The sequence below is a fragment of the Cyanistes caeruleus genome, chromosome 17, assembly GCF_971803275.1.
Source record: "Cyanistes caeruleus chromosome 17, bCyaCae1.hap1.1, whole genome shotgun sequence".
Taxonomy (NCBI): Eukaryota; Metazoa; Chordata; class Aves; order Passeriformes; family Paridae; genus Cyanistes; species Cyanistes caeruleus.
Genome location: NC_141717.1, coordinates 7,794,551 through 7,809,043, shown reverse-complemented (window position 1 = coordinate 7,809,043; position 14,493 = coordinate 7,794,551). Strand labels below are relative to the sequence as shown.

Genomic DNA, 14,493 nt, shown 5'->3' with positions numbered 1-14,493 from the left:
CAGTGCTTTTCTCCCAAGCAACACTAAATTTATTACCTCCAAAATCTTGGACAACTCCTAGAGTATTATATATTACATATGTTACATATATTATATTTATTTTATATATTATAGTAAGAGCCGAGCTATTTGGTTTTTTCTCATCCCTTTGCGAACAAAGGTCCCAGCGAAACGCACTGGGGATCCACAGGGAGCCCGAGGACCCCAGTTTCTGCTGCTCCCTGGGCAGAGCACAGCCCGCAGAGCCCCGCAAGCCGCGGCCTCACCCCGCAGGGGCCCCCACGAACTCGGGGGCTGCCTCGGGCGCCGGCAGCGGCTCCCCTGCGGTGCTGCGCGCCCCCGCCGCCCCTTCCCAGCCCCTCTCTGCGCAGGGCTCCCCCGGCCCTGCCCCTCCCGCCGGGGAGACCCTCTGGCGGTTCGAATCCTGCTCCCGCTCCGGGTCGTGCCCCCCACGCCCCTGACCCCCGGGCCGCCCCCCAGTCCGACCCGGCTCTTCGCCCGCCCCGCGTGGCCCTTTCCCGGCCTCCGCGGGCCCGGCACCCTCGCCCCGCGCCCTCCCAACATGGCCCCCATCCCTCCCTGCCTCCCTCTCCCTCCGCGGTGCCGGCCCCGCGGTTACCGAGCGGCGGCGGCGGCGGGAGGCCGGGCGGGGGCGAGGGCGGCGGCAGGCCGGGCGCCGGGCCGCCCCGCAGGAAGGACGGCACGAACTCGGCGGCGTGGACGTTGGGCACGAAGGGCTTGGCGTTGACGTTCAGCTGCCGGCTGAAGGCCGCCCCAAGCAGCTCCTGCTGCGCCTCGGCCTCCGCGGCTGGCGGGGCGCAGCCCGGGCCGGCGCCGCTGCCCGGCTCGATGTCCGCCTGGTCCCAGCAGTCGGGAGCCGAGTCGCTACTGCTCCCGCTGCCGCTCCCGTTCGCCTCCATTTTGTTGCGGCCCCACAAGGCTCCGCGGCCCCGAAGCGTCTCCCGGGTGAAGGGGGAGCCGGCGGCGGCACCGACTCAGCACTCGCTCCGCCGATTCCGCGTGTGCTCCGCCGCCCCGACGCGAGCGCAGTGTGGCCTCTCGGGCTGCCGTACCGTCTCCCGACAGCCTCTCCTACCACCATCGTAGTAGTTTTTATCTCCCCCGGCCTTCCTCCCGTCGCATGTCCGAGGCGCGGCGCAAGAACTACAATACCCGTCATACCCCGCGCACGCACCCGCCGCCCGCCTCCCGAGGACAGACGGGAAATGAAGTTGACTGCGTTACTTGCGCGCTCAGGAACTGCAACTCCCGGCGGCGCCCGCGCGCGCCGTGCGTCCCTGTCGACCCCGCCCCTTTTTCCAGGAGGATGCGGGACACGGAGTTGGCGCGAACGCCTCAGGCGGGACGGGAACCGCTCGGGTCAGTGCCCAGCGGTGCCAAATCACAGCGAACCCGTCCTGGAGAGCAGAGGTGCAGAGGGACATGGCACAGGTGGTAGCAGAGCTCCCGGGGAAGCTGTGGGAGCACACGCCCTCCTGCGGGATGCCAGAGGGCTGTACCTGTCCAGCCAGAAGTGAACAGGATGCATGGAAAGTTCCAGTATTGGTAATTCTACAGGACACTCTTACTTGTTTGTTACCATGTAAAAAAGCCCATCCAGTTAAGCCAGAGTTAGTAGGACTTTCCAAATACTGAGGCCCTTCCTCCACTGCTACAACTCTTAGAAGTTTTTAAAATAAAACCTCAACAAACAAACCCAAAAACATCGCTTGAAGTATATTTAGAGGAAACAGCACGGAACAGAGGGGAAAGCAGGTTTTGGTTATGGGACTGCATGAGGCTGTGGTACTAAATGCTTGGGAGTTTCTTGGAGTGCTGATGTGCAAGGACCAAGTAATCTACAGCATCGTTCATATTAGAACACTGTAGGACAGGTTACAGAGCTGTTTTGAAAGCAGGTAGTCTTAGAACTAAAAAAGAAAGATCTCCGTTTGGTACAGAATCCAGGATAGTTCTGGTTGGGGAACCGAAGCTCTCCTGAAGGGGCAGCTGTGTAACATAATCCTGACTTGAGAACCAGAGGGTTTCTGGCTGCACATCAGCAGCAACATGTGGGCCATGGACAAAAACTTCTACATGTGTTAATGGAAATATGGGCTTCCAACTGACCATATCCAGGGAAAACATTAGTGTACAGGGTAGTACTCGTAAAAGTAAAAACAAAAGAATACCCAGTAACATAATAGAAAGTTCATTTTGGAAGAAAAAGTATCACTTATAATGAGACTTACGAGAGACTAAAAATCTCTGCTAAGTGGAAGCCTTTCCTTGAAGCACCACCAAGAGCTTACTCTCACCAGAGCCTAAATAATGAGTTTTAAGACCTTGTGAAAACCACTCTCTGGTAATTGTCTGGCACATAGTCATTTTGCAGTTTTCAGACATTGTCAGTCTCTATTTTTTGAATTTCATATAATTAAGGAAAAGTCTCACCTGTGCTTCTCTTGTAATATTTGGAATTTTGTCAAACTAAAAGTAAGTCCCAGCTGTGCATGGCATGTTTCTGTTTAACAAAAAGAGAAGTACTATGCAGTGCATTGTTTTGGTTTGTTTTCTTTTAGTTCTAACCTTTGCTTGCTAGGTGACATTTATTAACAGGAGATGTCTGATACATTTCATATCGTATGGAAACAAGGTAGCACCATTTCAGTGCTCAGGGGTTACTAGCGTTGAATAATACATAAAACTCCAGTGGAGAGCAAGCTGGATGCAATTCTGCTGACAGAGTGACTTGTTACTGAACACTTTTTACTGTCACGATGAGCATTTAACAGCTCAGGTTTATAATGAGTGCAACGCTGCAGTGCAAGCTTGTGTTTTGTTTGAGCTCTGACACAGCCTACAGGACAGGAAAGCCTTAACTGGAGGCAGGTGCTGCCTTTCCAAAGCAATTAAGACATACTTTAAGATGATCAGCAGACAGAACAGAGAGACAGCAACTCTTGCACACATTTTGGCATTCTTCTTTAAGGTTTTTGAGATGGAGCTTCCTTCTGATGGCTCCTGAAGCACTAAGTTGTGAGAAATTTTTGTGTGTGTGTGTGGAGTAGGGCCAAATATGCATTTGATCAGAGGTGCAGAAGTGCATTTTACCACTGATTTCAGGGGAAAAAAATTAGTTGTATTTCACAAGCTTTCTTTCTTCCTTCCTTGACAGGTATTTATTCCCTAGGTACTTGCTAGGATATAAACAATTAGTCCACAGAATTTCAGAAGATGCCAGATGCCGTTCAGAGTGTACAAACCTGTTTTGCAGGCTGTCACACATAGGAATTGTGTAAACTCAAACACTAAATTTTTAACAGGGCTAGTAGTTTGTTTTTCCACTTTGGAACAGCTGGTACTCAAAACAAAAAGTGGAATTATGATAGTTTTACTGGAAAAATATCTGCTGGAGTGTAAATGGTTCTGTTTGCTTGAGGTTTTAAACCATTATAAAAACTTTTATTGTTTCGATTTCTTCTGCTTCAAAATGTTTAGAATAAATATACCAGCTCTTCATTTAATAAATACTAAAATGCTTTTATTATTGAGAACCACCCAAATAAATCCATCCTCACGTCATGACTGACTTAAGTGATCAAAACTGTCTATAAAAGAAGAGTCTGGCCCAGCTGCCTCTGAGCTGTTAGACCCTCTGCTGAGTCTGTCCAGCTCATTAAATTTAGTGACAGAACAATCCACTTTCTTTTTCCTCCTGGGCTACTCAGATGAATCAAATAAGAGGCATTTGACAAATGCCAGGGCTGGTGTAAAGTAAGAATGGGGAACAGGTGTTATTTTTTGGTGACAGCAAGGTATTAATACAATAGACTATCCCAAGGCAGCTTCACCACTCATTTGCAGCCTGTGGTGAGTCAGTCCTGTAGCAGTGAAATGGAGGGCTCTGTTCATATGACATTAGGAATAGAGGTCCATACTTCGGTAATAACTTCCACCCAAGCTCCCACAAGCACTTTGCAGCCTGGCAGGGACACCTATGAAATACCAATGCTTTAGCCATGTGAGCTGAGGAAGAAGAGAAAGATGTATTTCACTAGGAGGCTCCAAACAGGTTAACAGCTTCAGGAAGTTACTTGCTCACCACCAACAGGTAAGTTTTTAAAATTCCATACACTACCAACAGCCTTAAAATGGCAAGAGTTGTTTTAGGGTGCTGAGTTACCATTGAATTGACTCAGTTTACCTTGACATCAAGTAACTTCCCCAGCTACTGCAACATGGGAAAGAAATGTTTTGGCTGAGACTGGGAGGAGCAGGAAAGGAATATAGCTTCCCTTTCTGGTGTGGCAGCAAGCTGGGATTCGAGTGACGCACTGTGAGCCATGACCTGAAATTTAAAGGTATTCAAATATGTACAGTAGTTATGCACCTAAATGAGTAGCCTGATATTTAGAATTGCTTTGAAGTCAGAAAGAGCCATTATAAACAAAGGCAAAAGAGCAAGTTATTAGGAAAAAGAAAATACAGGGGGTAAGAGGTAAATTATTGGAAGTTTAACTAGGTGCCAGGAATTTATAAATTAATATTCTTAAACCCTGGCAAATTTTCTTTCCAGGTAGTCTGTGGAGATTTAGCTGAGAACTAGAGAATAGAAAACAGCTATATTTCAGCATGATGGCTTCATTAAGAACCAAGTCTCTCCTAAGCTTTACTGGTGCTCCTGTAAGTATAAGAATAAAGAGTCTTTTATATTTACACAAGACCATCTCTAGTCCAAACTAAGATATCTTGCCCTGGAAACATCTTTTTACTGACTTCTTGTTCCAACACTGCTATTTAACAAATGCTGTTTCTGGCCTGTTCCTCTCCCTGTGCTTGACATTGGCAGAACTGCAGTCCATGAATTCCCTCATAGAAATGTATTTGAAGCTATTTCATTGGAAGAATTTCAAATAAAAGTCTTCTTTGGTTTTCCAAATGTAGCACCAGAGCATAAGCTCTATTTCACAGTCCAATCATAGAATTACTCCACATCTGCAAAGGAATTTAGAACCTGTCTCACATTTCATCGTGGGTTGACAATGAGTACTTTGGAGCTGGATTCTTCTTTTTGATGGCTCTAATCTAGAGTTAAAGCCTTTCTTAATAATTCCTTTTGGAGCAATTAAACACATACTGCAGGATTCAAAAAGGGCATAAAATTAATTGGTTTTGCTTGAGATATCCAAAGAAATACATGGATTGCTACACCAAAATGCCAGTTTATAATTCTCTGTGTCCATGTTCTCAGATTTCAAATACCACACATGCTCAGCTCATTATTTTTAAAAATAGTCATGAGTTTCTCTCACTTCTGTGCATATACACAAGCTTTATTCCCCTTGATTGTGTATCTCTAAAAATAAAGAGTGAAAGGTCTTTTTCGCAAGTGCGATCCTTTTTTTACATGACTCTAACTGGAGGCTCAGAGTTCTCAGCTGTGTGATCTACTGCTTAGTTACCCTGTTTTGTTAAGATCCCAGAGATCTGTAAGGTAGGTTCTCATTGGATCTTTGCTCATGATGCCTCTCTTTGAATGCACAGGCAGTGCAGTTTCTCCTTAGACAGAATTTCTTCTGTAGTTTTGATACCATGTGATTCCAGACTGAAAAATAAGAGAGGGAGAGTAGTTTAGGCAAGTAGTTTTTCTGTCAAAACTGTTATGTGTGTGGGTTTCTTGCTATTGAAGCTCAAAAGAAACAAAGATGGGGATTTAGGCGTGCACATTGTGAAGAACCTGTGCATAGTTTGTAAACCTTATGGCAGTTAAAATGTTGTAAATATCAGAGGGATTGCTTAATGTGGAAGGAATGTGCTGAGCAAAGAACATGCATCCCAGGAAGGGAAGAATGAGATCACTAAAATGATGTAAACAGTGACTGAGTTAGGACTAGAAAGGTTAGAGACAGGCGGGAATCTATTTTGAAGAAAGGCAAGGACTGTGTGGTTCCAGAGATCTGAAAGCCAGGAGTAGGATTGGTGAGAAGAGGCATCATGTCAGCCAAAATACTGAAGCAGCTGAAAAGAAATTTTGTGAATTACAATCTACACCTCTGTTTACCTGTTCTTATGCTTTCTTTTAGATCAGCAATGTTTTGATTAGAAAATCAATCATGCTTCTTCCTAAGAGCAGCATGGCCAGCAGGACCAGCACAGTGACTGCCAATGCTGAGGCCACACCTTGAGTGCTGTGTCCAGTTCTGGGCCTTCATGACAAGAGGGACATTGAGGTACAGGATCATGTCCAGAGAAAGGGAACAGAGCTGGGGAAGGGCCTGGAGCATAAGTGTGATGAGGAGTGGCTGAACATTAACACACTATTTATTCACACCTTTTCTGATTGCAGGGACTCCCTGACATGGAGGAGCTCCCAGCTGCCATGTCTGCTGCTGGATACCATAATAACTCTAGGCCAGATCTCCCGCTTTATAAATATGGTAAGAGTTTTATACCACTTAAGTTTTATATGGCAAGTTTTACATGCTGTCTTGTCTCAAGGGAGAGTGGAACAGAAAACTGGTTCCATGTGGGATTTTTCTTTTCACCTTCTTAATTCTCTGGAATTCCAGTTGAAGGAGCATGTTGTCCATTAGAGATCCCTTACGATTTTAGTTTCAGTAATGACTAAAGCAGAATGGCATTATTGTTGTAAAGGAAGAATAACAGTGTTATGGGATTTTTAAAGCTGTACTTCTATGGCTAGTTAACATGTTAACATTGTTGCAGAAAATAATTACTTCATTATGAAGCAGTGAGAATGAAATAGTGAGCTTGTTTCTAAATAGGTTTAATTACTCTAGAAGTATTCTGTGACAATATTCTTATTCCAGAGACACTGATTTGCATGGGGAATTATTCTGGAGTAGTGGTGGCTAAATCAATTACGATCTCTCTCCTGTCTTGAGAGAGAGCATGCATTGGCACTGTGATGCTGTACATGAGAATTTGAAAGAAGTCAATGTGTGTTACTCAAACCTCTGAATAGCTAGACAATTTGGCTAAAACTACCAGAACAAAAATTCTTGTTAGACTTCAGTGTATGCCAAACACTTCACATAATTCATAATTGTTCCTGCACATTTATTTTTGTTGTAACTCCATTACTCCTGTTGGCATTATACCACTGATGATTTTTAGTTTATTTTGTCCACCCGCAAAGTCACTAAAATAGAAGCATGTAGGAGATTATTTTTCCAACACAAAATGTAAGTGCTTACATTAAGAAATAAATCATGTTTACATTCTGTAAAAACTATTTTACCAACATAAAAATGTCACTGGCATTCTAACAAGCATCAGCTTAATCCAAATTTGCTTGCACAATTCCTGTTTTATGCATTGTCCTTAGCAGTTACATAACAATTCTGGCACATGTGGAATGTCAGAAAAATGAAAAGGTATCCTCTTTCCCCCAAGGGTTTGCAGTCTATTAGCACTGCTTTCCTGGGCTGTGCACTTCCTCTGTTCCATAAGACGGTTCCTAGCTAAGTCAGCTTTGAACACAGTGGGAGATACAGAAGCTGGCTGTGATTTGACTGTGTTTATGCTATTGTTATTTTAATCACTATTTTAAAGGAACATTTTTCTCTTCTGTTGTTTTGCTCTTTAATCCATTTTGGAAATATTTGTTGTAGCACCAGCAACATCACTTTTTTCAAAGCTGTGGTCTATTTAAAATGTGTTGAACCAAACAGGCAAAATCCACATTGTTCTTGTTTTTGCTCTGTGTGCAAATGACATAAAACAATATTTTGTCTAAGAGTGGTATTGTTCTGTGCAGCTTGTAAAAGCTAATGAACATGATGAACCCTTTAATAGCTCCATTCTTTTATTTACTAGCAGTGTAGGACACCATTCCTAGAACAGCTTATCTCCTCCCAGCTATACAGTCAAAGCATGCATGTCACAAAATATGGATTTCTGAAAATAACTGTTACAGAACTGTTAGAGAAAGTAACAGGTCGTGTTTTAGGAGATGACTGTTTGTAAGACTGCTGTTCCTTAAAGTGCAACAACTTCTGAGAAGAAAAGGTGGTGGGTTTTGGTACGTACATTGGTCTTACTGATTTTTAGGATTGTTGAAGTGAGGTGATTTATAAGAGACTTTTTGGGGGCAATTTATTCTGTAAATAGCTTTAGAGAATTGGAGAGGATCAGAGCAAGCCTGTACTATAAGATTTGACAGTGTAGGTCAGTTGCCTTAGTGAGTGGGATAAAGAGAGCTGTGCCAGCACAAAACCATCAATGTAGAAGCAACTATACAACCAGAAGAATTCCTCTGTCAGCCTGGCTAATGTTGTTTGTGAAGGGAATATTATAGTCCTAGCAGAAAACCCTCTTTCTCTTCGTAAGTGCTATGTAATTATGCCAGCAGAATTTCTGAAGTACAGTCAGGCAAAAAACCTGGCATGAGCTTGAACAGAGAAACCCTGAAGCAATGCCACAACACAACTTTGCTGTTTAAGTTATGTGTGTTAAATAGACCTTAAGTTATTGTTCTATGACAGTTAATTTTTAATCTTTAATCATTGATATGATGATATTACTTACTTTGATTTTCCATCCAGAGTTTTAATTTTATTATTTTAGCTTAGACACTCTCAATGGCTTTTTTAAAATTAAACAGTGAAAGATAAAATTTTTCTTACTCTGTCCAGGTGACTGATTTCTGTCACATAATATCAATTTAACATGTTACAAGTAAGAACAGACAAGAATTTCTGGAAGTCTTTGGTTTCTCCAGGTGCTTAACAAAACCAACAGTCAAATTGGTGTTCATGGCAGGAAATGCTCTGGCTGGATGTTCAGTACTTGGTGTGCCCATAACAATATCCTTTTCTTAATGTCTCTTAATGAACTTATTGTTAATGCTTCTATGTTTTCTTTCATTCGCTGGCTGAATTCAATATTTAACTGTATAAACAACTTCTCAATTCAGGTATAAAACATCTCGTATTAAAGCCAGTTGGTATAGTACACATCTTCCAAAAAAGTGCTTAAAGGGTTGTTTGTTTGAGTTTTTTAATATTAACTCCCTTCTATCAAAATGACTCAAAAGTGAAGGTTGCACAAGAACCTTGTTAAGCTAGAAAATGTCTTCCTTACTCCTGGACATAGATTTTGAAATAACATGTATTTTAGATGTGTAGTGAGGTCTGTCAGGGGGAACTGTTGCTTTATGAAGATTTATTGATTACATGCTTGCTTTCATGCCCTTGAGGAGAGGAACTTTTGAATGTTGGGATGTGCAGAAAACAAAGGCAACAGGCCATGACAACTGTAGTTCCTCATCGCTTTTTGAACCATTTGTTGCCTGTGTTTTGTCATTACATACATCACTGGCACTGTGTATAGCTAAGGGGAAAAGGCTGGGACTTGAGTGGTGGCTGCTTAAACGAATGACACATTAGAGACCCTTTACAGTCATTGCTCCCCAGTTTCCAGTGTGTAAAAAATGTATTGCTTAAATATCAAGGATTTGTGGTTTGGGACACATCCGTCAAAGAAATTAGTTTATCCTTAAAGGCTGCAAGCTTTGGGAAATAGTAGTCCAACTGTTGAGGGACAATTATTGCTGTAAGAGACAGCAGAGCTCTGATGAAATGAGCTGTATTGTGCCTTTGACTTTGGGGGGGGAGTTTCCTAGAGTTTGACTGAAAGATGAGACTGCTTTGTATTTACTTCTTGTCTTATGAGAAATATGTTTGAACTCTAACCAGCCATATAGGAAAACTTTCTGGCCAACTGAGAGAGAAAGCATTTCTGCCCCAATATCTTATGATCCTATATATACAATCTCAAATAATTAGGCATAAATTAATTTCTACTGTACTTGAATTTTGACAGGACTTTTCAAATGAAGACATTGGTGCATTAGTTCACCAAATGTGGATTTCTGTGGTGGATTTCATTGCACATCCCCAGTAGGTGATCACGTTTCTCTTATAAAGTCTCTTTACAGTTTTTATGAATAGTACCAATGTCAGTTGTAGGATACATCACAGCAACATGTAGAGCAGGAGTGCATGATGAAGTCAAACAAAGACAAATGTAAGGTGTTGCACCCCTTAAAAAGTAATCCAGGAGTGCAGCAAAGGCTGGGATCTTTCACTGAAGTCAGTGGATAAAAGCTTAAAGAATTGGATCCAGCTTGTCTGTCCTGAAATTCACTTACTGTACCTGTGGATATCATGAAGATACTTTCACGAGTATCTGCTTTCTTGAGATCATTGTTGAGAATGTGATTGTCCTCTCCATGACTGAAAAGGCTAAATCAGATTTCATCAATTCTTGTTTATCCACTAATCTTGAAGAGGGAGAAAAGCCTGTGATAGAAAGCCTTGAGCTGTGCACCTGGCCCATAGAAACAAGCACAGAAGCCACAATGAGCATTTCCATCTGCTAAAGACTAGAATACAGATCTGTTAGACTGCTCCACTAAAAACAGTTTGTGTATTCCCATATGGTGCATTTTGTGGGAAAATAAGTCTCATAGGAATGTGGTATGAAATTACAACTCCTTATACAATGTTTTCCTTCTACATTTCTGTAGTCAAAAAGGCAATTAACTTAAGTATGATAATGAGAGACAGCCTGTAATTCTGATCTGTTTGTGGCAGTGAGACTGGATAAAGGCAGTTATTTCTACTTGCTAGAAACTACTGGTTAACTTTGTATTTAAAACAAATTCTATTGGAATAAAACATGAAGATACAAGTTAGCTGTGTAAACTGTTTTCATTGGGACAGTCTGTAGTCAAAGCTTTTTTATTTTTCTTGTGAGGAGACCAAATACATTTTCAGCAATGTTACATTCACTGTACATACATCTACCTGTCTGGGAAGGAGATGTCCTATAAACTTATTTTTTCATGCTGGGTACTGCAGATTTAGCCCAATGACAATTCTGTATTACAGAAAAATAAGTGAAAAATGCAGATGTTTTAAATCAAAATTGTAAAATATTAATATAGCACTTCTTTCATTATTAGAATGTAATCTTATTAAATTTCTCATAGAAATATGGTTATAAGCAAAAAAAAATAAAAATAGCTAAAACCCCCAAAATGAACTAAGCAAAAATGCCAAACAAATACTAATAGAAGATAAATTAGGCTAATTTGGAATTGAGAAGCAGTCACCATGAAAAATATCCCCAATGTTTTAGAGACAAGAAGAGTTATCATGAACTCCTGTTTGGAGATCTCCTCTACAGTTTGTAATAATTAGCACCTGCTCCAGAAATGTCTTCTATAAATAGTCATTTTCTGTTTCAGACAAAATTTACATTGAAAACTATCTTGGTGCAGCTGCTCAGTTTTTCTACAATTGTGAATTGCCAAATAAGGAACAGAAATTCCTTGGGGACCTCAGAGTTAAATCCTTTTTCTGTAACATGATCCCATGTAGTGGAACTGTGATGGAAGTCCATTATTACTGCTAACTGTTTTTAGAGTTGCTCAGATTGAGAACTGAGAAGCCTTTTGTGGATGATCCTCGTTCTTTTACAATTTTTGTGGCTTTGTAGTTCCATAATTACTGCCCCAGATGGCACAGTGCCCCAAAAATGAATACTTTGATAATCTGCTGCTCTCTTGTACTCCTTGTCAGCTCCGGTGTTCCAGTGCACCACCGCCCTCATGTGAAAACTACTGCGAGAAGAGTAAGTAGATTTCTGCAGTACTCTGTGGCTGTGCTAGGTATCTTCCTGTTGTATTTTACATTTAAGTTTGATGTGCTGGACATGTTTACTGTACATTAATTATTGTTTATTATTAATGCAATGCATCTCTTTTATTTCATAAGGTACCGATTCAGGTGGAATTCTTTGGATTTGTTTGGGCATAGGGTTGATTTTAATACTCACTCTGTTCACCTTAATGGTCTTGTTTAAATGGAAGCACCTAAAGCAACTAAAAGAAAAACTGGAAAACACAGGTGAATAAATAAGATTCTTCATAAAATAATTGTAGATCATTGTACATTTTAGCTACTCTTACCATGTAAAAAGATTGCATATATTCCAGGTTCTGATGACTGTCTTTGTTGGATTATTTAGTATTCCTCATATAATCTCCATGAAGTTACCACAGTTATTAGGGAATAAATATACAGATGCTGACTTGCAAAAGCAGCAATTTCTTTGTTGGTTCTGGATCCTGTCAGGATTGTGTTGCTGTATATTCATACCTGGCTTACTTGCTGCTGTTTGAGAAATCATTTATGAATGCACAAAAGCAAAAAAGCTTTATAAGGGTTTCACTCTCATTGGATGCAAAAGAAATTCTTCCCAGGCAGAGGATACACATGCAATACTAGCTTTTCATTTTATAAGATTTTAAATAATTTTATTTAATATTGTAGTCTTTGAAAAGCATGTGAAGGTGAAAAAGTTTTTTTCCATTTTACAGATACTATTATTTGTGAATTCTCAGACATTAAATAATAACTGATTAGAAAACATGTGTTGGATTACTTCAATACTTATTCTGAAGTAGAGGATTGTCCTGTCACAGAAAAAAAAATTATATGTAGCTACATTTTAAAATTTCCACTAAATTTTAAAATTTTCACTGAGGTTAGAACATAGTTGGACCATAATGAAATCTGGATCTTTAATAGCTCTTTGTTTAGTACAGCATGATGTATGTACTAAATCAACTTCTGTATATTTACAGACTCCTCTGTGGAGCTGAATACTATTCTCAAGGCTCATACTGAAAGCAGTGGGAATACGGAAGAAATTAGACACACACTTCCAAGAGAAACGTTAATGTATTCAGTGGAAGAATGCACTTGCAGTGACTGTGGCTTGGTAAAACCTCAGACTGTCCGTGAAACTTCATTTCCATTACCAGCTACTGAAGAACGAGCTACTGTTCTAGTTACCACCAAATCTTTTGATTATTACAACTATGTTCTGGGTGTTGGATGACTGGGAGAGAAGTGTATTTGTACTGAGTAATAATAAATAAGTTTTTCCAGTATTGCTGTCAACCTCAATACTTGCAATCAGTGGAGAAGGTAATATATCATCCTTAGAGATCTCCCATTGTGCTTGCATTAATATTGTTATTATATTATTAACATATATATAATACATATTATATATGTATTAATATTAATATTATTTCTAATTCTAGTATTTAGTCAAGTATTTCTACATTATTCTCAGGCATGCAACTAGTTATTGGCATTTTTAATTTCAGAAAGTCCTTACATATGACAGCTTTTTCTGCCTTTAGAGATTGTACTTACTTACAGCAGACATATACAAAATAAACAAGTTTCCAAATATATATGTTCATATTAGACTCAGATCTTGTGCCAAAAATTTCTTGATGGTACACAAGGACTGTTCTAAGAAGCAGAAATGAAGACCTATACTATATCCCCAGTCTTGAAAAGAGTAAGTTCAACACTTGAAACAGGAATGTTCTAAAGATGAATACCTTGTATAGTATGGAGGCCCCTGGGTTCAGAAGGTATCACTGGGTCACCCCAAGGGAGGTTGTTGTTCTGGAGAGCACGGATCATGGAATCACAGAATGTCCTGGGTCAGAGGGAACCCACAAGGGTCATTGAAGTCCAGCTCCTGACCTTCACTGCAATTCCATGTATTTCCTGATGGTACAGGCTTTCCTTTCAGTGCAAATATTTTCAGACTAAGATTTATTTCTCTTTTACAAATGTTTTTTAATTACCCTTGTTATATTTACAAGGATGGGTGATTAGTCATGCTAGACTACTCTGTGGCCTAAAATTAGGAATATATTTCCATCACCTTGCCTTCCAAGTATTAATGTTACTTTCCCAATATTAGGCCACAGGAATTTTATTCCTGGAAAATTGCAACAACCACACAAGCAACCACAACAACAATCGTCTTTATTTGTAGCTAACATTCTCCTTCAGATTCCTGCATGAATGACGAATTGAAGTATTTCATTGCACGAAATCTAGGACTGATCAGTTACAGCATCTTTAGGAGGCTGACAAAGTTTGGGGCCAGTTGGGAGTTAGGTGCTCCGGGTGGTTTTGGCCACACAGGGCCAGCACCTCTCAAATAGGCCTAGGGACTTATGACATCAGTTATTATCATCACTTAGTTTTTTGTTTTTATTTAACGACCCTTTCCGAGCTTTCACCCTGCACAGCACATGCGGCAGCAGAGGACAATCTATGTGGACGCTTTATCTCCACTTTTCTCACCTTCCTTTCCCGGTGTGGCGTTCCTGCCCCGCAGGATGCCGGTGCCCAGGTGGCTCCGGGCGCGCAGGGGCCGCGGCAGCCCCGGGGCCGGGCCGCGCTGAGGGCGCAGGGCCGCGCTGAAGAGCCCCGGGCCGGGAAGCGCTCCGCGGCGCTCCCGGAGCCGTGTTTACCTTCCGGGGCGCCGGGCGGGTTCCGGGGCGGGCGGTGGCTGCCGGCCCGGCCGTGGCTCTGCGGGAGAGCGGCGGCTCCGGCGGACGGAGCCCCGCGGGCACCATGAGCG

The 14,493-nt window shown here is 41.6% G+C and overlaps 3 protein-coding genes and 1 long non-coding RNA gene across 12 annotated transcripts in view; 2 read left to right on the top strand and 2 right to left on the bottom strand.

Annotated features, from left to right (window-relative positions):
- The window catches only part of GSPT1 (G1 to S phase transition 1), a 22,409-nt gene extending 20,685 nt beyond the window's left edge, over window positions 1–1,724 (bottom strand). Inside the window, exon 1 of the mRNA XM_086853721.1 lies at window positions 620–1,724. Within this exon, the coding sequence (XP_086709847.1) occupies window positions 620–920 (301 nt within the window). The 5' untranslated portion in view covers window positions 921–1,724. The remainder of the gene's footprint in view (window positions 1–619) is intronic.
- Window positions 1,252–12,988, top strand: TNFRSF17 (TNF receptor superfamily member 17). 5 transcript variants are annotated; one of them, XR_015277191.1, is made up of 8 exons: window positions 1,252–4,114; window positions 4,580–4,686; window positions 6,087–6,233; window positions 6,350–6,440; window positions 9,850–9,926; window positions 11,613–11,664; window positions 11,808–11,939; window positions 12,680–12,988. XR_015277191.1 is itself a non-coding variant. In XM_086853736.1 (7 exons), the coding sequence occupies exons 3-7, from the start codon at window positions 6,169–6,171 to the stop codon at window positions 12,934–12,936; spliced, it is 597 nt and encodes a 198-aa protein (XP_086709862.1). In that variant the 5' UTR covers window positions 2,187–4,364; window positions 4,580–4,686; window positions 6,087–6,168; the 3' UTR covers window positions 12,937–12,988. The 5 variants fall into 5 exon arrangements, 3 of the variants coding, with proteins under 3 accessions (XP_086709862.1, XP_086709861.1, XP_023792406.2); XR_015277192.1 differs by having other exon boundaries at window positions 1,330–4,364; XM_086853736.1 differs by lacking the exon at window positions 9,850–9,926 and having other exon boundaries at window positions 2,187–4,364.
- On the bottom strand, window positions 7,070–14,487 carry LOC111935966 (uncharacterized). The gene is made up of 5 exons (XR_002867958.2): window positions 14,214–14,487; window positions 13,454–13,554; window positions 11,869–11,926; window positions 10,836–10,908; window positions 7,070–10,356 (listed from the first exon to the last, which is right to left on the bottom strand). It is a non-coding gene; the product is annotated as an uncharacterized LOC111935966 (long non-coding RNA).
- The window catches only part of SNX29 (sorting nexin 29), a 102,009-nt gene continuing 101,812 nt past the window's right edge, over window positions 14,297–14,493 (top strand). For 4 of the 5 annotated variants that reach the window (XR_015277190.1, XM_086853710.1, XM_086853706.1 and 1 more), the window contains exon 1: window positions 14,297–14,493. Coding sequence is in view for 4 of the 5 variants with exons in the window: in XM_086853710.1 (XP_086709836.1) it covers window positions 14,487–14,493 (7 nt within the window). In the remaining variant the exon portion in view is untranslated. The other variant, XM_086853707.1, reaches the window with a different exon arrangement.

What these genes read in the sequence shown, in the direction of transcription:
- TNFRSF17 (XM_086853736.1), top strand. Translation starts at nt 6,169, where the DNA reads ATGCTGAGGCCACACCTTGAGTGCTGTGTCCAGTTCTGGGCCTTCATG. An exon ending in TGAAAACTACTGCGAGAAGA is followed by an intron (nt 11,665 to 11,807) that starts GTAAGTAGATTT and finishes TTATTTCATAAG; the next exon opens with GTACCGATTCAGGTGGAATT. An exon ending in AGAAAAACTGGAAAACACAG is followed by an intron (nt 11,940 to 12,679) that starts GTGAATAAATAA and finishes GTATATTTACAG; the next exon opens with ACTCCTCTGTGGAGCTGAAT.